This window comes from Emys orbicularis, chromosome 1 (genome assembly GCF_028017835.1).
Source record: "Emys orbicularis isolate rEmyOrb1 chromosome 1, rEmyOrb1.hap1, whole genome shotgun sequence".
Classification (NCBI taxonomy): Eukaryota; Metazoa; Chordata; order Testudines; family Emydidae; genus Emys; species Emys orbicularis.
In genome coordinates, this window is record NC_088683.1 from 147,617,983 (window position 1) to 147,642,511 (window position 24,529).

The 24,529-nt window shown below is 43.4% G+C and overlaps 2 protein-coding genes across 2 annotated transcripts in view; both read right to left on the bottom strand.

The window, feature by feature from the left end:
- Positions 1 to 24,529, bottom strand: part of LOC135887813 (killer cell lectin-like receptor 2) — a 94,623-nt gene that overhangs the window by 50,919 nt on the left and 19,175 nt on the right. The gene's annotated exons all lie outside the window — the stretch shown is intronic.
- On the bottom strand, positions 671 to 20,939 carry LOC135873039 (C-type lectin domain family 1 member A-like). The gene is made up of 7 exons (XM_065397507.1): positions 20,820 to 20,939; position 20,199; positions 15,995 to 16,093; positions 15,151 to 15,270; positions 13,532 to 13,683; positions 1,299 to 1,402; positions 671 to 788 (listed from the first exon to the last, which is right to left on the bottom strand). Exons 1-7 carry the CDS (start codon positions 20,937 to 20,939, stop codon positions 671 to 673), a joined length of 714 nt encoding a protein of 237 aa, XP_065253579.1.

Consider the following 24,529-nt stretch of genomic DNA (forward strand, 5'->3'; position numbering starts at 1 on the left):
CTACCTGATGGAGTGACAAGAATTGTTCCAGACAGAAGCTCCTTAACTTAACCACTTCTTCCTCTCTAAAAGGAGACCCCACATTATAGGGGAAAATCCAGCCTTAGCCGGATCCTCGGGACAACAAAATGACCTTTACTCCTTTTGAGCCAGCAGGTCCCTTTCTGTGGTATGTTTATATAGCGTTTAGCATTAATATAATGTATCCCCATTTTGAAGATGAAGCACAGAATTAAATAATTTTCCTAAGGCCATGAGAGAGTGGCAGAGCAGGAAATTGAACCCTTTCCATTGCTCTAACCACTTGACACATTTGATCTCATTAAGATTCCTCAGTCACTTGAACTAACCACCCTGACTGGCTGGTGAATGTTCCAAATGGGTGAAGTTTATCCCCATAAACTGCTCCCCACTTTGAATGGCCAAGTCCTGTTTCCTTCCATAACAAACTCATCAACGGTTTTCTGTGACCAAAGGAAAGAAGGAAGAAATAAAGGTAAATTATATTAATAGTAAACCTAAAGCAAGCTCCTCAGCTGGTGTAAATTAGTGTCTCAATCAAAATCTACAGACATTGATTATTCCAAGATTTCTCTTTCTGCAAAGGACTTGCTAGAGTATGATTCCATCATTTCTAGGTTTCTTCTTGTGCTGGTTAAACAGATTCCAACTAAGCGCTTTTTTTCTTACAAACACAACGATTATGAAATATGCATCCATAGGATTGGGCTTTGCCATCTTCCAATATCACACAGTCCCCTTCATAGTAAATTTCACTGACTTGAAACCTGAAAGACACAGTTTACACTTAGTTGTGCAAATCACTTGGTGATAAAATAAGAATCAGAGTGTTAACATTGGGACTATTTGGAGCTGGGAGCCAGGAGCTGTTTAACCATGTGAGATTGAGGTTGATGTTTATGAAAGTGGGGGACTAATAGCATGACTAGCATCAACTATAGAATATGCTGTGTTGTGAAAGTTACCCCCACACAGCTTTGCCTTTGAAAATCAGTTCTAAACTGCAGGACCCTCTTTCACTCCAGCCCCAGGGTACTTCTTGTGCACACATTTTTAAGCCATGTTAAATGGTGTAATGATATTCTAGTGTAAATACATTGGGACTTGGATGAGCGATCCCCAAACTCACTGTTCCTTGTGAGAGGTTAGAAATTTCTGATCTTGGGCAGCAGAATTTCCTCTCTCCATTCGCCCCCCCACCACACCCCTGCCATGTGTGTACCAAATAGGGTAAGAAAAAGAGAGAGATGAACTTTCTAAATGTTCTAGAGACTTACAAGTCAGTGGGAAGTGCTGCACCATCCTCCCACACCCAGGTCCTATTCACTGCATTACGGGATAATCCAATCCACAAGCGACATGACAATGATACTATGAAATCCTATATGGGAACAAATACTAATTATTTCACTTCAATTCCATCCTATGCCATTTCCTGGGTTAAAATGTCTAACTGACCAAACACTAGGTTTTTTTTTCCTCAAGAAATTTTCCAATAGATTTATTAGAAATCATGTTTTTCGCCTCATTTGAAGACACACCTACTTCCTGAAGAACATAAGAATGGCCATACTGGGTCAGACCAAAGGTCCATCTAGCCCAATATCCTGTCTTCCGACACTGGTCGCGGCGCCCCAGAAGGAATGAACAGAACAGGTAATCATCAAGTGATCCATCACCTGTCACCCATTCCCAGCTTCTGGCAAACAGAGGCTAGGGACACCATCCCTGCCCATCCTGGCTAATAGCCATTGATGGACGTATCTTCCATGAATTTATCTAGTTCTTTTTTGAACCCTGTTATAGTCTTGGCCTTCACAACATCCTCTGGCAAGGAGTTCCATAGGTTGACTGTGCGTTGTATGAAAAAATACTTCCTTTTGTTTGTTTTAAACCTGTTGCCTATTTATTTCATTTGGTGACACCTAGTTTTTGTGTTATGAGGAGTAAATAACACTTCCTTATTTACTTGCTCGACACCAGTTATGATTTTATAGACCTCTTTCATATCCCCCCTTAGTTGTCTCTTTTCCAAGCTGAAAAGTCCCAGTCTTATTAATCTCTCCTCATACGGTAACTGTTCCATACACCTAATAATTTTTGTTGCCCTTTTCTGAACCTTTTCCAATTCCAATATTTTTTTTGAGATGTGGGCAGACCCTGCATTTATATAGAGGCAATATGATATTTTCTGTCTTATTATCTATCCCTTTCTTAATAATTTCCAACATTCTGTTCGCTTTTTCGACTGCCGCTGCACATTGAGTGGATGTTTTCAAAGAACTATCCACAATGACTCCAAGATCTCTTTCTTGAGTGGTAACAGCTAATTTAGACTCCATCATTTTATGTGTATAGTTGGGATTATCTTTTCCAATGTGCATTACTTTGCATTTATGAACATTGAATTTCATCTGCCATTTTGTTGCCCAGTCACCCAGTTTTGAGAGATCCTTTTGTAGCTCTTCGCAGTCTGCCTGGGACTTAAGTATCTTGAGTAGTTTTGTATCATCCGCAAATTTTGCCACCTCACTTTTACCCCTTTTTCCAGATCGTTTATGAATATGTTGAATAGGACTGGGCCCAGTACAGACCCCTGGGGGACACCAGTATTTACCTCTCTTCATTCTGAAAACTGGCCACTTATTCCTATCCTTTGTTTCCTATCTTTTAACCTGTTACCAATCCATGAGAGGACCTTCCTTCTTATCCCATGACTGCTTACTTTGCTTAATAGCCTTTGGTGAGAGACCTTGTCAAAGACTTTATGATAATCTAAATACACTATGCATCCGAAGAAGTGGGTTGTAGCCCACGAAAGCTTATGCTCTAATAAATTTGTTAGTCTCTAAGGTGCCACAAGTACTCCTGTTCTTTTTGTAAATACACTATATCCACTGGATCCCCCTGGTCCACATGCTTGTTGATCCCCTCAAAGAATTCTAGTAGGTTGGTGAGGCATGATTTCCCTTAACAAAAACAATGTTGACTATTCCCTAACAAATTATGTTCATCTATGTGTCCGACAATTTTGTTCCTCACTATATTTTCACCAGTTTGCCCAGTACTGAAGTCAGGCTTACCAGCCTGTAATTGCCAGGGTCACCTCTGGAGCCCTTTTTAAAAGTTGTCCTCACATTAGCCAACCTCCAGTCATTTGGTACAGAAGCTGATTTAAATGATAGTTTACAGACTACAATTAGAAGTCCTGCAATTTCACATTTGAGTTCCTTCATAACTCTTGGGTGAATACCATAGGCAACTAGTAAACAGTAAAGGGGCACAATTTAAAGCTTATGGTGGTATTGCATTGCCTCATACATAGTGCTTGCAGCACGGCCCAACTTTAGCGCTAACAGACCTTACAGGGACACTGTGAAACTGAGTATGCACAAAATGCTATCAATACATAAAATAAACAAACCGGGGGGAGGGGGGGGAGGGGGGAGGGGAAGTAGAGGAGACTCTTTCAGCCCTGCACACACACCTTCATCTCCTTTGATTTTCATAATCTTACTTGTTAGCTTGTCACTATAATAGATACAAATTTTCAGACAGAAATGTGATTTTCAAGTTGACATTGTGCCATTAGCCGTGATCCTACATTTTTGCCCACCTGGAGAGGAATGCAGGACTCCTAAAACCGTAGGGAATTCCAGACTGACTGTCATAGGCCTGGTGTAAAGCAGGGCTTGGATGGTGGCCATCTTAAGAAAAAGTGTAAGCACTTTTGCAACCCTGCTTTCAGGAAATATTACTCTACAGCCAACTTTAGATCTTTTGTATATACTGGAAACTTGACAAATCATTATCAATCAAGCAGTTTGTGATCCAGAAAGACCCCAGGAGAAAGTATGTTTCCAGAATTGCTGGTCCATACACAAGCAGGGGACACAAAAGTAATTTATTCCTGTCTCTCCCTATTTGGGAAATTGTGTTCTCCCTTAGATATAGAAACACCTAAAAAGCGCATCTGGTAGAAAAATGTCTGCAGAGATGCTCCCTGCTGTTAGTAGGAGGAAGAATTTGTATGGTTTATTTTTAAGTTGGAAAAATTACCACATATTTGTACCCCTATAACAGATGCTTTGACAAGAGCAAAATAAAGCTGACAGGCATTCATGGACCATCTAGAATTGGAAAATTATTCTGTAGAGCTCCTGAAATCAAACAAGACACTGGGAGGTTTTATTGAGCTCAGGCCTGAAGTAACTCTCATGTTCAGTCTATCCTTTAATTGGAAGGGATAGCTAGAGGCACAAGGGAACTCAAGTGCACAGAACTGTTCTGTGTAGCATAAGGAAGTTCAATGGCTCTGTCATACACAGAACATAAGAGTGCATCAAACCATAGTTAAACATTATAAGCCTATATTTCTTCACACTAGTGGGGTGAGTCTATAATGAGGTTGAGGACCCATACCTTAAAAGTTTCAAAGTGAGCAACATACCTGAACTAAATAGAAAGATTAGCCTGCTGTTAACCATGAATATCCCACTAACTCCTGAGTTTTTGACTTGTAATAAAAAGAATATTTCATTTGCAGAAGAAGTAGAAATAAAATGAATGCTGAGGCAGCTGGTAACATACAATTAAATGCAGCACTGTAGTGCACTATTAGAAATCCACAAAATAATTGCATATTTACCCACCTTTTCTGACCCTGACTCCAGCATTCAGTAATATAAACAGTGCAACTCAGGATTTATTGTGAAGATGGCAGTTTAACAAGATGAACAACAGATGCTGCTTAGTTTACTAAGATTTTAATACTTTAATTTTGTTTTTTGTTTTGCTTCATTTTTAATACATAAGTTGGTTAGAGAATTCATATTGCATGGTTAATTTAACGGCTATTGTATATATATACATATATATATATATAAATGGAACACCCTCAATTTAAATCTAGATGGACTCCAAAAATCTGTCATAATTGTTTCTAATAACAGGAACACAGAAATATAGGAATTGCCAAATTACCAGCCATCAACCTAGTCCAGTATTCTGTCATCAACAGTGACCAATACCAGATGCTTCAGAACAAGGTTCAAGAAACCCTGCAGTAGTTAGTTATGGTCTAAGGTGCCCCAGGGAAAGTTTACTCCTATTCCCCAATAGTAGAGGTTAGTTTATGCCCTACAGCATGGTAAGGGTTTATATCCCTTCCAAAATTCCTCTGGGTATTTCTTTTAACGTATAATTACTATTATAACTTGCATATTCTTACTATCCATAAATGTCTAATCCTTTTTGGCCTCAATGAGATCGCAGTGAGTTCCACAAGCTACTTTTGCTTTGTGTGAAAATATAATTTCCTTTACAAGGTTTGAATTTGCCTTTCGATTTCATTTAATATCCCCTTGTTCCCACAGTATGAGACAGGGTGAACAGAAGTTCCCAATTTACCTTCTCTGTACCATTCATTGTTTTCTACACATTTATCAGGTCCTCTCTCATTCATCTCAGCTAGGATTTTCAAAGGAGCCTAGGAAAGTTAGATATTGAAATCCCATTGAAGTTCAATGGGAGTTGGGCACCTAACTCCTGGGGCTCTTCTGAAAATCCTAGCACATCTCTCTGGTAAACATGCCAGTCTTTTCCATCTCTTTACATATGAGAGCGTATCCATGCCTTGGATCAATCTCAGAAACTATGCCTGAAATCCCTCTATTTATGCTTTATCCTTATCCAATCCGATCTGTGCATAGTATTCCAGATGAGGGCATACCATTGATTTATACATTGGCATTATTTTACTCTCTATTTAGTCTCCATTCCATATGTATTCTAACATTTTGTTTGCTTTTTAACCCCTGTAGCTGCACAGTGAGTGGAGGTCTTCCCTGAGCTGGCTGCAGTAATGTTCTGTTCCTGTTAATATAGAATGCACTTAGGTATATGAGTAGATGAAATTACTTCATGAATTATGAAAAAAATCTTTGGTATAAAGCTTGGCTAAAATATGGGTGTTTAAATACATATTAGATCAAAATATGATAGTGTACCTACTTTAAACAATTTAATTGAGTTGGGGTACGGGCACTTAAGTGTAGTTATGAACAAGCAGACAAAGCAGTTACTTCTCTCAGGAGAAACCTTGCTATATCGCAGTTAAAGAGGAAGATAGCAAAGTCTTCTTCATGGCTTCTGCTAAAGATTTTACTCCTCCATTAAGTGCAGAATTGGGTCCTTAGATTGAAACCATATTGTACAAACACTGCAAATAGTACTCACACATGTAATCAATGTACCAACATTAGCTGCATTCCACATCACTACTCTAATTGATTTCAATAAGACTACTTGTGAAATAACGTTGCACATGTGTGGAAATGTTTGAAGGATTGGGCCCTAATCTACTAATTTAGGGAGTGCCACTTATGAGTCACAAAACTCTGGAACTGCTAACTTAAACAGCACTCATTCCTGAAGCATTTCCCATAGTCTGTCTTGTAAAACTCCACACATGCATGGTAAATATTTTGGGGAGGGGGGGCAGCAAGTAAAATATTGCTTTCATTAAAATATTGTAAATTCAGGTTAGTAGAATTTGTGCCTTCACTGGTAAATTTTCATAACAATTTTGCAAGCATGACTCAAATGTAAAATGTATTCATAGTCAAGGAAGAAAGAATAACTTGCACCAAGTTACCTTGATATGGCTCACATGTCAGTTACTCAGTTCCATACCCTTGCATGACAATTGCTTTTAAATGTTCTACAAGTGTTGACTGCAGATTTTTTTAAAATGCCCGAAGAGCAATAATTGTTGCCTCAAAGAAGACAATAACCTCCACACACATAGACCAAGACTCCCCCGCACACACCCCGTTTAAATATGTGCCCCAGTTAGGCTCCGAAATACGGGACCCAATTTTTCAAAAATGAAACTGATGGGTGCTTTGAAAAACTGAGTCACCTAGGCCTGGTCTACACTAGGAGTTTATATCGAATTTAGCGCCGTTACATCGAATTAACCCCGCACCCGTCCACACCACGAAGCTATTTAGTTCGACATAGAGCTCTCTTAAATTTGACTTCTGTACTCCTCGAAAACGAGAGGAGTAGCGCTAAATTTGAAATGGCAATATCGAATTAGGCTAGGTGTGGATGGAAATCGATGGTAATAGCTCCGGGAGCTATCCCACAGTGCACCACTCTGTTGACGCTCTGGACAGCACTTCGAGCTCGGATGCTCTGACCAGCCACACAGGAAAAGCCCCGGGAAAATTTGAATTCCTTTTCCTGTCTGGCCAGTTTGAATCTCATTTTCTGTTTGGACAGCGTGGAGAGCTCAGCAGCACTGGCAACGATGCAGAGCTCTCCAGCAGAGATGGCCGTGCAATCTAATAGAAAGAGGGCCCCAGCATGGACTGATCGGGAAGTCTTGGATCTCATCGCTGTGTGGGGCGATGAGTCCGTGCTTTCAGAGCTGCGCTCCAAAAGAAGGAATGCAAAGATCTACGAGAAGATCTCTAAAGCCATGGCAGAGAGAGGATACAGCCGGGATGCAACGCAGTGCCGCGTGAAAATCAAGGAGCTGAGACAAGGCTACCAAAAAACCAAAGAGGCAAACCGACGCTCCGGATCCCAGCCCCACACATCACGTTTCTACGAGGCACTGCATTCCATCCTAGGTGCGGCCGCCACCACTACCCCACCACTGACCGTGGACTCCGAGGATGGGATATTGTCCACGGCCGGTTCCTCGTCGGAAATGTTAGGTGACGGGGAAGATGAGGAAGGAGATGAGGAGGACGAGGCAGTCGACAGCGCTTGCACCGCTGATTTCCCCGACAGCCAGGAGCTCTTCATCACCCTTACCGAGATCCCCTACCAACCGTCCACAGCCGTTACCCCGGACACCGAATCAGGGGAAGGATCAAGCAGTGAGTGCTTTAAACATCTCAACATTTCATTTTAACATAACTGGAATATTTATATTGTTAAGAATGGGCTTTTCAGTCACTCATTTAAACATAGAAACTTTTATTTATAACAAAACAGGAATATTAACTATTTGTTCATGATTTAGTTGGCTTAGTCAACTATTTAGTCCTAACTATGTATAGAAAATCAAATAATGTCCGGATATTCATGATTAGGCCACCACAGGACGCTCCACTCTGTTGTCCCTTATGCTGCACTTAAATGAAAAGACGGTCAATGTGCCCGGGAATGGACAGAGAGTCCTCCTGGGATAGCTCGGCATAGCTCTCCTGGAGGTACCGCTCAAGCATGCGCATGAGGTTCCGCGGCAGGGCGATCTTGTTCGGTCCCCCGTGGTAACACACGTTCCCACGCCATGAGTCCATCAGGTAGTCCGGGATCATTGCACGGCACAGCATGGCGGCATACGGCCCTGGCCTCTGCATGGTCTCACGAAGCATCCTTCCCCTCTCGGTCTCCGAGATCCTCATCAGTGTAATATCACACATGACGCCCTGCTTTAAATTAGGGAGGGGAATGTTAGTATTGGGGCTGCTTTACAGCCACGCGGTGGAGGCGGCAGAGGGGCAGCATACAGGGAGCTTTCCCGGGGACAGCCGCGAGGTGGTGGGACAGGGGCAGAGCTCATGCTTCCCTGATTGCTGTCAGCAGAGAGTGGCCTTGCATTCAGTGCGAAAGGAGCCCAGTGCTACTATTACATTTTTAAGCTGCAACAAGTCTACGGCTTACCATGTTTTCCTGCAACAGAAGTAGAGGTGTCCTGCAACGCTTCTCTGATCGCAACTGCAGGACCCCAGGCAGTCAAGGCGAGGGCCGAAAATTCGACCTTGTCCTGAGTGCGCATGTGAAAGGTCCAGTGCATGGTGTTGTTCACAGAGAAAGACTATGTTCTTTGTTAGCAACTTCATTTATCTGTCTCAGGAATTTACTCCCTTTTTCCCATTCCCACAGACACATCTGCGACTGTCTCCCAACCCAGCCTGGCATCACACTCCCAGAGGCTAGCGCAGATTAGGAGAAGGAAGAGAAAGACGCGTGAAGACATGTTTTATGAACTTATGGAGTGCTCACGAGAGCAGGCAGCCCAGACGACACAGTGGAGGGAGAACTTGTCACAAATGCACAGAGCAGTCATGGAACGGGAGGAGAGGTGGCGCCAGGAGGACCAGCAGGCTACTCAAACCCTGCTTGGACTAATGAGGGAGCAAACGGAGACGCTCCGGCGCCTAGTGGATGTTCTGCAAGACCGGAGGCAGGAGGACAGAGCCCTGCTGCTGTCTATCTCTAACCGCCCTCCCCCGCCACCAAGTCCCACACCCCCCTCACCAAAAGTCCAAAGAAGGAGGGGCGGCAAGGGCCGTTAAAACTTTCAGTCGGCCCCTGCACACTGCTGCAGCAATGGAAGGCTCTCGTTCCAAAGTTTGAAAAGTCCTTTCCTACCCATCTCACAATAGCCCACGTCCAAGTTTCCTCCCCCCCCTTTTCATGTGCGGTTCATAATAAAACATCTGTTTCTGTTAAGTACTGTTTCCAAGAGTGTCTTTTAGAGGGGCATTCTGTCTGAAGGGGGGGAAGGGGTTTGTTACTTGGACAGGACAGTCACCTGTAGCAGGCTACAGAGGCGGGGGCAGGTCCAGCATCAGGACACATACACAGTACAGTCACCAGTTACCCTGGTCAGTCTGGGAGGCGGTTTTCATGTTCTGGGGTGCGAGGGGGTTGATCTGTGACTTTGTGGCGGGGGAAGGCAGTTACAGATCTTCTGCCGCGGTCCTTATCCTGGATCACAGAGCCACGCAGCAGGGGATCTGTTACCCTCCGCCCCCTGCCAGAAAGTCACTTGGCCGACACATACATGCAGTCCCGCCCAGGACTGCTGGCAGGCTGCGTTGAAACAACCAATCCAGCACTGCGGAGCCTGTCATTCCCGGAGTTTAGAAGCATCATTTGCATCAAAACACTAAACCCGCCCCCCCGCCACAGTCTGCGTCCCCGGTTTAAAACATTCCCGCGAAAACAGTAAGAAAGAGAACCTTGTTCAGTAACAAAACGGAACAGATTTTATTTGTTGGGAAGGTGGGGAAGGGGGTATGTAACTTGGAAGGATAGTCAACAGTAACTCGGTAAAGAAACGGGGGCAGGTTCAGCATCTGTGTCCACAAAGTAAACAGTCACTGGAGACCCTGCTCAGTCAGGAACCTGGCTTTCAAAGCCTCCCTGATGCACAGCGCGTCCCGCTGGGATCTTCTAATCGCCCGGCTGTCTGGCTGGACGTAATCAGAAGCCAGGCTATTTGCCTCAAGCTCCCACCCCGCCATAAAGGTCTCCCCCTTGCTCTCACACAAATTGTGGAGCACACAGCAAGCAGCTATCACAATGGGGATATTGGTCTCGCTGAGATCACAGTGAGTGAGTAGGCTTCTCCATCTCCCCTTGAGACGGCCAAAAGCACACTCCACCACCATTCTGCACTTGCTGAGCCGGTAGTTGAATAGTTCTTTCCCTGAGTCCAGTGCGCCAGTGTAGGGCTTCATGAGCCAGGGCATTAGCGGGTATGCAGGGTCCCCGAGGATGACTGTAGGCATCTCCACATCCCCAACAGTTACTTTGTGGTCCGGGAAGTAAAGACCTTCCTGCAGCCGTCTAAACAGACCAGAGTTCCTGAACACCCTAGCGTCATGAACCTTGCCAGGCCATCCAACGTAGATATTGGTAAAACGTCCCCGATGGTCCACCAGTGCTTGCAGCACCATGGAAAAGTACCCCTTTCGGTTGATGTACTGGCTGGCCTGGTGGTCCGGTGCCAGGATAGGGATGTGAGTCCCATCTATAGCCCCACCGCAGTTTGGGAATCCCATCTCGGCAAAGCCATCTCTGATGAGCTCCACGTTTCCCAGGGTCACTACCTTAGATAGCAGTAGCTTGACGATTGCCCTGGCTACTTGCATAACAGCAACCCCCACGGTAGACTTGCCCACACCAAAGTGGTTAGCGATGGACCGGTAGCTGTCTGGCATTGCGAGCTTCCAGAGGGCTATGGCCACTCGCTTCTGGACAGTCAGGGCTGCCCGCATCCGGGTGTCCTTTCGCTTCAGGGCAGGGGACAGCAACTCACACAGTTCGAGGAAAGTCCCCTTCCGCATGCGAAAGTTGCGCAGCCACTGGGATTCATCCCAGACCTGCAGCACTATGCGGTCCCACCAGTCCGTGCTTGTTTCACGGGCCCAGAATCGCCGTTCAACAGTATCAACAAGACCCAGTGACAGCGAGATGTCCTGGGCGCTGGGTCTCATGTTCTCAGAGAGGTCGGAGCTAGTGTCCGACTTCATGCCGTCACGGTGGTGCCGTAGCCTCCTCTCATGATTGATCTGCAGCTGCCTCTGGTACAGGTGGAGGAGAAGCTGCGAGGCGTTGAGAACTGCCACAACTGCAGCGATGGTCGCAGCGGGATCCATGCTCGCACTGCTGTGGCGTCCGCGCTGTCAGTAATCAGAAAAGCGCGCGAACTGATTTCCCGCCGGCGCTTTCAGGGAGGGAGGGAGGGAGGTTGTGAGTGACGGACAGATGACGACAGGCGCCCAAAAGCACCCTCGACACATTTTTTTACCCAGAAGGCATTTGGGGCTCGACCCAGAATTCCAATGGGCAGCGGGGACTGCGGGAACTGTGGGATAGCTGCCCACAGTGCACCGCTTCCAATGTCGACGCTTGCCCCGTTAGTGTGGACTCACAAAGTCTCACAAAGTCGAATTACTGTCCTTAGTGTGGACACACACGTTCGACTTAGTAATATCGATTCCACATAGTCGAATTAACTAAAATCGAAGTACTCTCGTAGTGTAGACCAGGCCTTACTTAGGAACCTCTATAAGGATTTAGGGCTCTGATCATGTTCCCATTGAGATCAACGGCAATGGTATCCTTGAGTTCAGTGATGCAAGATAATGCCCTATGTGCCTATCTTAAGCACCCATTCTTTAAAGTCTCATTCCTAATATTTTAATAAATACTCTGTCCTTCTATAGCACATTCTTCCAAAATTTCACAGACAAGTTCATTATCACATGCCCTTCTTAGCTAAGAATTATCCCCCTTTTACAGATAGGGAAACTAAGGCAGAGAGAAATTAAGCAACTTGCATAAAGGAAGTCTGTGGCAAAATAATAATAATATTTAGGTCTTATAAAGAGAAGCCAGTGTTTTAACCACAAGATCTTTCTCTCCCTCCTTTGAATTTAATATCGACACATAACAAACATTTGGAGGATGCACTGGAGTTTTAAGTGCTCACCAGATACTAGTAGGCTGGCCCAGATCACATGAGAAGTGAAATATGAGTCTGATTCTGCACTGGTGCAATATTTGGAACTCACACATGGCCTTATTTAAAGTAAAATACCTGTTTCCTACCCTTATGGCTTTAAAGGAATCCTGTGCATTGCTAAAAGCACATCAGGGATTTCCGTCTAGCTTATTGGGTTGCCAGAGGAACCCAGGCCAAGAAACCTCTCTCTCACACAGAAATCCCCCATCGCTAGCCCCTAGCCCTGCTGCTCCCTCCCCCCCTGACACCAATCCAGGCTGGCCACATGGCTCCTTCTTTGCCCCTCCCCCCCACCGGACCCTCAGCCCTGGCCTATGCTGCCTCCCCGTCCCCCCCATTATCCTCAGGATCATCCCCAGTGTCCTTGGCGGACCCTCCTTCCTCCCTGCTCCCTTTCCTCCCTCCCCTGAGCCCTCTCATTTTGCCCCGTCGCTGCAAGAAAGAAGCTCCCCTTCTTAATCACCGGCAGCAGCAGGAAGAGCGACTCCAGAGAGCTCAAGCAGGCAGGCTAGGTGCCTGAGCACAGCTGGTGGGCGGGACAGGACAGGGACAGCTTCACCCCTACCCCCTTTGGAATGTGCCCCCCCAGGCATCTGGGGAGGGGCATGTGACCATTCATGCCCCTCCCTAGTGTCTTCCCTGGTGAATACCATCTGGTCCTGGTGACTTATTACTGTTTAGTTTGTCAATTTGTTCCAAACCCTCCTCTAATGACATTTCAATCTGGGACTGTTCCTCAGATTTGTCACCTAAAAAGAATGGCTCAGGTTTGGGAATCTCCCTCATATCCTCAACCGTGAAGACCGATGCAAGGAATTCAAGAGCTCACATTACAGTTACAGCCCTTCTACCTATGGATACCTGAAGACTGGATGTGTTTCCCCTGGTTAATGATAGTAAGCAGCCACAGCGCTTGAGCACACTTGGCCTTTGCTGGTCATAGGAGAGTGAGATACCCACATCTGTTATGGGGCAGTGGAAAGCACTGGTTTGAAGGACCTTTCACATTACATTGCCATTGATTCCTTCCATCAGTTTTTAAATTTCTTTTATTACCTTCTCTAATTTAATGCATTGACTGCCAAGTTTCCCTTGATAGTGACCAAGAATACAATGCATAGGTGGTGTCATTTTATCAGTGGCAATATGAACATGCAATATAAAACCTACACCCATTGCCGCATTCATTCCTGGTTTGGTATCTACAGTAAGTGAAGAAGGAAAAGACATTACCAGTTCTTCCTTGTTTTCTATCTTAAGAAGTCTGGAATCATGAGAAGAACAATAATCTTTACTTCCTTGCCACGTTTTCCATTCAGTAGACAGGTGGTAACAGACTTCTCCATACCAGAACCAATTCTCTGGGCAAAGGCTGTATTTCTGGCCTTGAAAAGAGAATAAATATTTCTGTGCTCATGGCTGATGCAGATTAATACTGAATATTGTGTAACGTACTGGCTGTTCTGTGTCACCACTGCTCTACCATGAGGCCTCATATCCCACTAAATATGCGTGGGTGGGTGGGTATGGGTGTGTACAACTGACTTCTCTTGGTTAGAATTAGACTTATATGTTCCCATTGCCATCCAGGAGCCCAAACGTCTGCACTGAAATTTTATAGCCCCTCAGCCCAAGCTCCGTGAGTCTGAGTCCGTTGACCTGGGCCAGCCACAGGACTTTTATCACAGTGTAGACATAACTTATAACTGCTACATCCTTTCCAGCAGTACTACTGCCAAGCCAGTTATTCCCCGATTTGATTGTTCATTCCTAAATGAAGCACTCATATCTATATCACTATCTTAGTTTCCCAACGGTATCTAATTACTCTGAAATCTAAGAGCTGTGGTATGTGGCCAGGCCAAATCATTTTACTGTTAAAAGAACAATTGCGGAGAAAGATGTAAATGTTGCAAAGGAATAATAAATGAAGTCATGGGAAATCTAGAAGCAGCAGTAGAATTTTATCTATATAGCACAGATTATTTTTCAGTCCCTACTGACACAAGGAAGGACTGAGATGAGGGATAATTTGGATATATTAGACCTCTGACTCACATCAATAGAAATATTTTTGACCTCAGTATCTTGGGACATCTGATGTATCTTCAAGGTTAGACACCCCATCTAACTTTCTAGATGTGCCAGGGCCTTCTAGGTCTGTAGACAAAGCTGTGCTGCCTCCCCACACGCAGGACGTGCAGATTTTGTCATGGGATAATCTTATCCAGTGAAAAGTTGTCAGTGGATTTAAAAAATCCAGTGCAAGAATAATATCAAATTATAATGAGCTTCCCAACTGTCCTGTTTCGTGGATGTCTGGATATCAGGTAAGGTAATGTGGTCAACAAGTCCTGGTGGACTGAAGCTTCTCCGGTGGTTCAGAACCCATATTGGCCAGACCAATCACATTCTTGATTTTCTCTAAGAATTTTGGCTGTAGATTTTATGTTGACAACACTCCACACACACCCCTCCTTTACCCAACTTTCAGATCTTCTTTTATCTCAATATTACTAGAGAGGATTCCCTCGGGAATTTGCCAGTGCTGCTCCATAATTCTCCAAGCAATCACAGATAAGAAAGGTAAGTGATTGCTTCCTCCCAGAAGATGCATATGCCCCGTGAAGTATTGAGTCCTTGCTGTCCCCATAGAGTGAAAGGTTGTAACAAAGAGTTAACAGATCTTCTCTCTCTCACTGAGGAAACTGGTCCAGTAAAAAAGATATTACCTCACCCATCTTGTTTTGATGAAGTCTAGATATATTAGCTTTACTGCATTTCCCTTGTCTAAAAAACAGCTATCTGATCAAGGAAGATCTCAGGTTAGTCTGGTCCCACCACATGGTTACCTCTGTCACGTGTCAGCAGCTGGAGAATCTCTGAGAGGTTTGCATTTTTGGCTTGGAGTAATTCTAGCTGCTGTGAGAGATTTTTCAGTGATGCACTTGCTAAATGTGATGCCTGAGTCACTTAAAAGCAGAATAAGAAAATACAATATTGCTCTTAAAAATATAGTAAGTATACAAACTTTAGAATTATAGAGGAATGAGAAACAGAAGTTTCTTTCATAGTCTTTTTGCCGCCAAAAGGACTTTAAAACAACTGCAGCATTCTTAACATAAAAATGTATTATTTATTATGAAATATTTTTGATAAACCACTCTACCTGGGCACATATTTTCTGCCAATGCCATCTGCTGCCCAGGAGCTGGTTACAGCTGCCCAATTCTCCAGCTAGCTTTATGCCAGACATGCAGCCTGCAGGGGTTGTCTAAACTCCTTCAGCTGGGAAGGGCCCATGAGGGAACATCTGCCATCTAGGAACAGCTGGCCTGCACATGACACACACTTTCATGAGGTTTGCAAGGAAGAGCTATGATGGATTCTATCCTATGCTTGTGGAATTCCCAGCTGGGCAGATATAGGTAGTTGCCACACCCTTTGTGTGGGTCAGAGGATCGTTGTATAATAAAATATAACCATATTTATTTAGGGTGAAAGTCACCCCTCTGCATGTGCATTTCTACTTATCACTGAACTATATTAAATAGTTTTATAAGGAGAATGGCTCTCAGTTGCACTGGAGTAAATATAGAATCTCTCTCCTGTAGTCAGTGGCATTAACTCCAAATTTTCATCAGTGCCAGTGAGTGCAGAATCTGTCCCTTAGACTTTTTCCTTGTAAATACTTACCCTGGATACCCAAGATCCCTGCTGTTACCAGCAGCGTCAGGCAGAGGATCCCCCAAATCAGTGCTGTGCATCGCCATTTGGAAGGCAAAGGGATGGATTCTAACAAAGAAAAGTGAGATGTGAACAGAAAGACAAGAATCTAGTGTCACCCTGGAGTATATTTGGGTTGTACCTGTCTAAGCTAGGAGCCCACATAATTGCCAACGACCAAATATCAGTACCTACCAACTCCACTCCCCATGAGATTTAGCTATGTTGCTCAGCCTTCTCTCTATCAGGGTGCTTCCTACCCAGTCTCATGCTTAGAAGTAAACAGGCCAATCACAACATACCATTTATTATTGTTTGTGCTAAACCAGCAACAGGAGGCCCCCAACCAAAATCAGAGCCCTACCATGCTAGGCCCTGTACAAACACAAAGTAAGAGGCAGTCCATGCCCTGAAGACATTAGGATCTAAATTTAACAAAGGATGAGAGGGAAAACAGGTGAAGTGATTTACCCAAGGTCATACATCAGGTCAGTGGCAGAGCTGGGAATATAACCCTCGTCTCCTATCTCCCTGCCCACTGCACTGCTCTTCTCTTTGGCTTAATGCCCTTGTCTTCAGTACAGTTATAGCAAAAATGAATTTGGGCCATTAGCCAAATGAGTGTAGAAGGTTGAAAAATGCATATCTTTTTTTTTAACATGGAAATTTGGGTTTTTTATTGAATAGATGTAAAGTTCTTATTTTCCATGAAAAACGTCAACTGTATCAACTGTATCAAAAAATAGAATACTAAAAACTGAAACATCATGGGGAGACTAGAAAATTCCCGACCAGTTCTAATATCAGCCAATGAAACATTTTTTCCATTAGAAAGTGTCATTTAATTGAACCTGTTCCCAAGAAAGAGTCAGTTTTGGTTAATCTAACTAAACAAACAACTCTGAAAAAAGTTTTGAAATTGTCAAAATAGGACAATATATTTATTGTATACTAAAAATTTTATACTAAAAAAAGTTGAACATTTTTTAAAAAGTCAAAATCAAAACAAAATGTTCCAAGATTATTCAAAGGAAATGTTGCATTTGAACAAATTAGATTTTTTTCTGGATTATCAGTTGAAGAAATGTTTTCAGATTTTTACTTTGTCATCTTGTTTTGAGAGAGGAAAAACTTTAACGTCTTGAAAACTCATGGGAAAACTGCCCAGATCTACTGAAAATCAAAAATATTCAGCTGAAATTTTTGGTGTAATATTATTAGCTGAAAACGGAAGTTTTCAATCTGAAAGTGTCGAAACATTTTGATTTGGTTTAGCAAACCAAAATATTCTAACATGGGTTAGCCAATTCAAAACTAAATATTTTGTTTTGATTTTCCTGTTGGAACCATTCCGTTTTTTGATGAAAGTTTTCAGGTTTGGGGTTTTTGACAAAAGGTAGAAATTCTCCAGGGGTAAAAAAAAATTTCAGATGATCAATATATTATTTGTCGACAATCCTTACATTTAACATTGGTTACTTGACATGGCAAAAAATAGACAGTCTTGGTTTTGTCATGGCCAAAAATAAGAAAGTAATAATTGTACTTGAGAGACAATAAGGGAAAAGTTATGATGAATAATATTTTAATTATTATGAAGTTTATTCTTCATTAGAAAAGATACATAGCTCTTACAGATAGTTTGGGACAGCAATATAGCAAAACATGTAAATAGGGCTGGTTGTCTGTTGCGGTAAACAGAAAATATGCATGGAAATGAGTAAAAGATACAAAATTTTCAAACTTTTATTTAAAATTTAACCAATGCTGTAGTTTAAAACCAGTTGTTGTTTTTTAAAGTCATTCCCCTATACTCCATGATACATACAGAGAGCTTGCTTAGAACCAGGTTAATGGAGGTGACAGAGACCATCATTCCTTTTTTGAAGTGAAAAACCCAAGATATTTTAAAGATTTTGTCATGGAAATCATGGCCCTAGCAAACAATACAACCTGGTTTAGATTATCATGTTCATCCAGCTAGTTTAATTGGAGTTTCAGAGTAGATTTTTTTAAAACACAAATACCATGTGATTTATGCATTGAGGCAAAACAGGAGTGCTCCTAAGAGAAGGAATGTCCTGTAACAGATCACTTCATTAACTACACAACTCAAATCTCCAGACAAAGAGCCAATCAGCCTTGCACATTTCAGATGGCATAGATCACAAAGCACAGCTATACTGTCAAATCCTCTTAGTGTAGATGTAGCTAAAGCAGTAAAAGAGTGCTTTTTTCAGAATTTATACCAGTTCCCTGAATGGAATAATCTACACCGGCATTTAGGGTGATTGCCCTGGCCTGATTTTGTATTGCCTTGTCAGTTAAAAGATTTCATGTGCCCTTTTTTCATTTGTTTGTGTTTTGCCCCCCCACACACACATACACTTAGGACATGTTGGAGCACTCTACAATTCACACCCCCATAGTCCAGAATGAGGGTTTGTGTTAGGATAAGGTAAGAAAAAACAAACAAATATCAAAATACACTGTTATTTTGTGTGTGTAAAATGGTTCTCTAAAACCTTTTAGTAATAATTAGTTATTGCCAGCACTAGAACCCTTTTTGTTGATGCAGGGGTGGCCAGTGGCTGGTTTTTCTGAATCTCAGACAGGTGGCAACCCTACTGGCATAAGGACTTTTTTGCCAGTATAACCCTACTAGTAGGGTTGTGATTTTTCCACATTCCTAACCGATCTTGTTATGCCAGCAAAACCTTTAAGCATAGACCAGGCCTAATTCTTTACTCCCAGACTGGTTACTGTTTAAAGGCCAGAGTGCAAAAAAACACTTAGAGGGCACATGATTGGGAAGAAGTCACCAGGGCCAGCTCTAGGTTTTTTGCCACCCCAAGCAAAAAAAATTTTGGCTGCCCCCAGTCCCAGCCCTGGGCTCCTCGCCACACCCCCCTGCCGCCCCAACCCTGGGCTCTCCTCCACCACCCGCACCCCCCTGCCGCCCCAGCCCTGGGCTCTCCCCCCCCCCCCCCACACACACCCTGCCGCCCCAGCTCTGGGCTCCCCCCTACCCCCCCACCATTGCCCCCCACACACACCTCCTGCCTCCCCAGCCCTGGGCTCTCCCCCTCCCAACTGCACCCTCGTGCTGCCCCAGCCCTGGGTCACTGGTAACTCGCTCCCAGGGCAGGTCATTCAGCAGGAATTTTAGATGTGCACAGAACACAGACAGGACTGGTTCCCGTATGGTTACAGAACTGCAGTAAAGTGGAACAATTTTCAGCTTGTGTGATTGGAGGATATGTGGATGCATATTATAAGACTGTCCTACATAAATGAGGAAAAGTTGAGGTGCCTTTATTATTCTTTTGTTCCACTCTTTCTTTCCATGGGGAATTTGCCAATGCAATATCACTGTCTTCCTTTTAAACAAACAAACAAACAAACAAACAAACAAACAAACAAACAAAAGCAATGGCTGTTGAAAATAGCAATTCCAGTCCTAATAACCACTGGGAAGCATTTCTTGCTCAATTTTATCCTACTTTTTCTACAGCAAGTTACAGTGGATCAGTATATTTGATTTGGGAGAAATGAAGTAACAGCTGCCCAAACTGAGCTTGAGCACCCCTGAATTTTGAGGTGTTAAAATCTGGAAGGCAGGTGCTTGCGGGGGGGAGGGCAGGAGGGGGACTGTGGCTCCGCAGGGGAGCATGGCAGCATGTATGCAGCAGCATGTCTGGCGCTGCGCGAAGCCAGACACGCTGGTCTGAATGGCACGGTAAGTGGGCTGGGAGGTTGGAGAAGGGGTAGGGGGTTCCGGGGGGGCAGTCAAGGGACAGGGAGCAGGGGGGGTTGGATGGGGTGGAGGTTTGGGGGGCAGTCAGGGGCAGGGAGAAGGGGGGGTTAGATGGGTCAGGGGTTCGGGGGGGCAGTCAGGGGACAGGCAGCAGTTGGATAGGCATGGGAGTCCCAGGGGTTTGTCAGTGGACAGGTAGGGGGTGGGGTCCTAGGGGGGAAGTTGGGGGGGGTCTCAGGAGGGGGCAGTTGAGGACAAGGACCAGTGGGGCTTAGATAGGGTATGGGGTCCTGGGGGGCAGTTGGGGCAGGGGTCCCGGGAGGAGGTGATCAGGGGACAGGGAGCAGGGGGGTTGGATGGGTTGGGGTTTCTGTGGGGGGCAGTCAGAGGGAGTGGATGGTGGCAGGGTGGGGCTACCCTCCCTCCCCGTGGAGTGTCCTATTTTTTGAATGTTAAAATATGGTATCCCTACTCACAGTGCAGCTCTCTATTCACAGCAGGCTGCAGCATGAGGTCTCAGCTTCCTCCCTCCCTCCCCCTCTTTCCTGTTGGTAGTGGCCAAGGGAATGCTGGGAAATGTAGTTCTTTCCCTGCTCCAGGGCTGGCTCTATAGGCAGGGAGATAACCAAGAAACTACAGCTCCCAGGGCGCCCTGTTGGTTCTCAGCTCCCATGCTGGATCCCTGCCGCCCATGCAAATGGGCTGCCCCAAGCACGTGCTTGCTTTGCTGGTGCCTAGAGCCACCCCTGGAAGTCACAGCAGCATGCAAAAAAGTTATAAGAACTGTAAAATGGTGATGTGACCTGGTGTTTTTAAAGGAATGTCATATCTCAGGAACCCCTTCCCCAAAATACCCCCAAATATGGATCACTAGCCCTATGCGAAGCCCTTGTAACACTCAGCAAATTTCAAGGCAAACTGAGTTTGCGTTCTGATTCTAGATCATTTAGAAAAATTGGTTGTTAAACAGTAGAATAGTCTCAAGATTCAGTATAGCATTGCTACCATTTCACTAAAATCCCAAGCAAATATCTTAACACTGGGAACATCAGGAGCGTTAGGCTGTGTGATACCTTTGTTTGTTCCTGAAGGTTCATGGATGAAGGCTGGATTCCTAGAACGAAAATTTAAAATGGTGTATCCATCCTCATCCTCCATATCCACTTCTGTGCTGCCGCCGCCTTCTGAGATATAATACCATGGACAGACACACAGTACAATTGCCTGTTAGAACAGGACCAGCAGTGACCTACAGAGGAAATGTTATACTGTTTGAAGATAGAAACTGAAACCATATATGGGAAGTCCAGACTGGTAGTTTGAGATGTCCTTCTCTTAGCAAAGTGTTAAGAGCAAAGAGACTTTTGTCTTTACAAGTAAAATTACACTGTTAAGATTAACAGCTCTAAAATCCATCTTCGGTTTTTCTTAAGAATTGCATGTAATTTCTCTTTCTTCAAATTTAATGCTGTGCTCACCACCATAATATTTGATAAGCACTAGCGCTGTCGAGCAATTAAAAAAATTAATTGCAATTAACCGTGCGATTAATCTCACTGTTAAACAATAATATAATACTGTTTATTTAAATATTTTTGATGATTTCTACATTTTCAAATATATTGATTTCAATTACAAGAAAGAATACAAACTGTATACTGCTCACTTTATATTTATTTTTGATTACAAGTATTTGCACTTAAAAAACCCAAAAGAAATAGCATTTTTCAATTCACCTCATACAAGTACTACAGTGCAATCTCTTTATCATGAAAGTTGAACTTACAAATGTAGAATTATGTACAAAAGAACTGCATTCAAAAATAAAACAATGTAAAATTTTAGAGCCTGTAACTCCACTTAGTCCCACTTCTTGTTCAGCCAATCGCTCAGACAAACAAATTTGTTTACATTTGCAGGATATAATGCTGCCCGTTTCTTGTTTACAATGTCACCTGAAAGTGAGAACAGGCGTTCACATGGAGCAGGCATCACAAGATATTTGCGTGCCAGATGCGCTAAAGATTCATATGTCCCTTCATGCTTCAACTGCCATTCCAGGGGACATGCATCCATGCTGATGACAGGTTCTGCTCGATAACGATCCAAAGCAGTATGGACCGATGCATGTTCATTTTCATTATCTGAGTCAGATGCCACTAGCAGAAGGTTGATTTTCCTTTTTGGTGGTTCAGGTTCTGTAGTTTCCGCATTGAAGTGTCTCAGATTTTGGAAGGCACTTCAGATTCTTAAACCTTGGATCAAGTGCTGTAGCTGCCTTTAGAAATCTCACATTGGTATCTTTGCGTTTTGTCAAATCTGCAGTGAAAGTGTTCTTACAAAGGACAAAATGTGCTGGGTCATCATCCGAGTCTCCTATAACATGAAATATATGGCAGGATATGGGTAAAACAGAGTTAAATACAATTCTCCCCCAAGGAGTTCAGTCACAACTTTAATTAACACATTATTTTTTTAACGAGTGTCATCAGCATGGAAGCATGTCCTTTGGCATGGTGGCCGAAGCATGAAGGGGCATACAAATGTTTAGCATATCTGGCACGTAAATACCTTGCAATACCAGCTACAAAGGTGCCATGTAAATGCCTGTTCTCACTTTCTGGTGACATTGTAAATAAGAAGAGGGCAGCATTATATCCTGCAAATGTAAACAAGCTTTTTTGTCTTAACGATTGGCTGAACAAGAAGAAGGACTGAATGGACTTGTAGGGTCTGAAGTTTTACATTGTTTTGTTTTTAAGTGTAGTTATGTAACAAAAACAATCTACATTTGTAAGTTGCACTTGCATGACAAAGAGATTGCACTACAGTATTTGTATGAGGTGAATTGGAAAATACTATTTCGTTTCTCATTTTTACAGTGCAAATATTTGTAATAAAAATAATATGCACTTGGATTTCAATTACAACATAGAATTACAACACAGTCAACCTGTGGAACTCCTTGACAGAGGATGTTGTGAAGGCCAAGACTATAACAGGTTTCAAAAAAGAACTAGATAAGTTAATGGAGGATAGGCCATCAATGGCTATTAGTTGGGATGGGCAGGTATGGTGACCCTAGCCTCTGTTTGCCAGACGCTGGGAAAAGGCCACAGGGGATGGATCACTTGGTGATTACCTGTTCTGTTCATTCCCGCTACGGCACTTGGCATTGGCCACTGTCGGAAGACAGGATACTGGGCTAAATCGACCTTTGGTCTGACCCAGTATGTCTGTTCTTATGTTCTTACAATACAATATATATGAAAATGTAGAAAAACATCCAAAATATTTAATACGTTTCAATTGGTATTCTATTGTTTAACAGTGCGATTAAAACTGCGATTAATCATGATTAATTTTTTTGAGTTAATTGCATGAGTTAACTGTGATTAATTGACAGCCCTAATCAGCAGATATATTTTAACAGAAAGACACAGGACACACATTTGCCTTCCTATCTCCCAGCTGGAAGGAAATAATATTCATTCTTTGTTTGTGTGGGTGGCTATCAGAGGTGAGATTTTCAATTTCATTCTAAAGGTGAAACATTTGTGGCCTTGATGACTTAGTTCTAGGAGCGAGCTTCATGTTTCTGGACAGCTACTGAGATATCTGTCTCCAGTGCTGTCTCGTGTTACTCATGTGATTGACAACTCCATTGTTCCTGTAGAATTTAGCTGTCAAAAGTTGTCATGGTCACAGAGGAAGAGATATTTAAGTTTGTCACAGTTCAGGGTAATTGTACATCTATTCCCCCTCCACGGTAGACCGAGAGCATCCACTTAAAGGTTTCCAGCTCGCAGCTGTCCCCTCTGGGGAAGAGGCCTGAATGTCTCTCTCTACTGACCAGGTTTTTTTTCAGAATGTACAGTTGCCTGAGTTCACTGTGACATCCCCAGCCAGCCACTCCACCCAAAGAGGCCAACATCTGTGCTTTTCTTTCTATCAGAAGTTATGACAAGTGTATTGCCAGTGGTTACAAGTTACCACACAGCTGTCTATAAGCAAGCACACTTATTCTGAGGATACAAATAAAACATATTAAAAACAAGAAGTGACCCTATACACATGCTAAAAACTTACTAGAGTTCATCCGAACTCCAACCTCAGTCTCTGCTAGATATCAGTCCTTCAAGACCCACAACTGGGTTCTCCCCGGATTTACAAGTTCATACATGTTTCAGATTCAGAACCAGAACAACAGCGAATAATTCAGTCTTTCCTTTATACAGCATAAGCCTTTGATCTTGAACTCACATAACAGGTGATCAACAGACTATGAACCCCCTTCTCAGGGCACAGCTTCAACAGGCTGGGTTTTTGCATAACTGGAGGTGGGGAGTTGGCATTCACCTCCCCCTACATATCCCAAGAAAATTACTTAACGCTTTTTGTTCCAAAAGTCCATTCTTGCCTGGCACATTGTTCAATATAGTCCCTTCAACCCCCCACATCTCACATCTGTCACAGCTCCCCCCATGAGACATATACTCCGAGCCCACAACACCACATAAACCATGAATTTAATACAATGGATCCCAAAGATATTTAAACTTAATTGAATACAATCTCCCAAGGATATGGCAGGAAATTGCCATACCTGTCACAAAGGTAACTGGAGCTTTTTCCATGAAAGGATTGGCAGATCAGGGCCAAAGACCAAAAATTGACTCAGCACACATCAGAAGTTACCTTTCTGTTCCCAAACTTCATTATCATATGCTGTCAAAATGGCAATAATA

Coding starts and splice junctions, on each gene's coding strand:
- LOC135873039 (XM_065397507.1), bottom strand. CDS start 20,939: ATGGAGGATGAGGATGGATACACCATTTTAAATTTTCGTTCTAGGAAT. Junction 13,684..15,150: donor GCTGCTGACACGTGACAGAG/GTAACCATGTGG, acceptor TCTCTTTTCAAG/GCCAGAAATACAGCCTTTGC. Junction 789..1,298: donor GCAGCACTTCCCACTGACTT/GTAAGTCTCTAG, acceptor TGTGTCTTTCAG/GTTTCAAGTCAGTGAAATTT.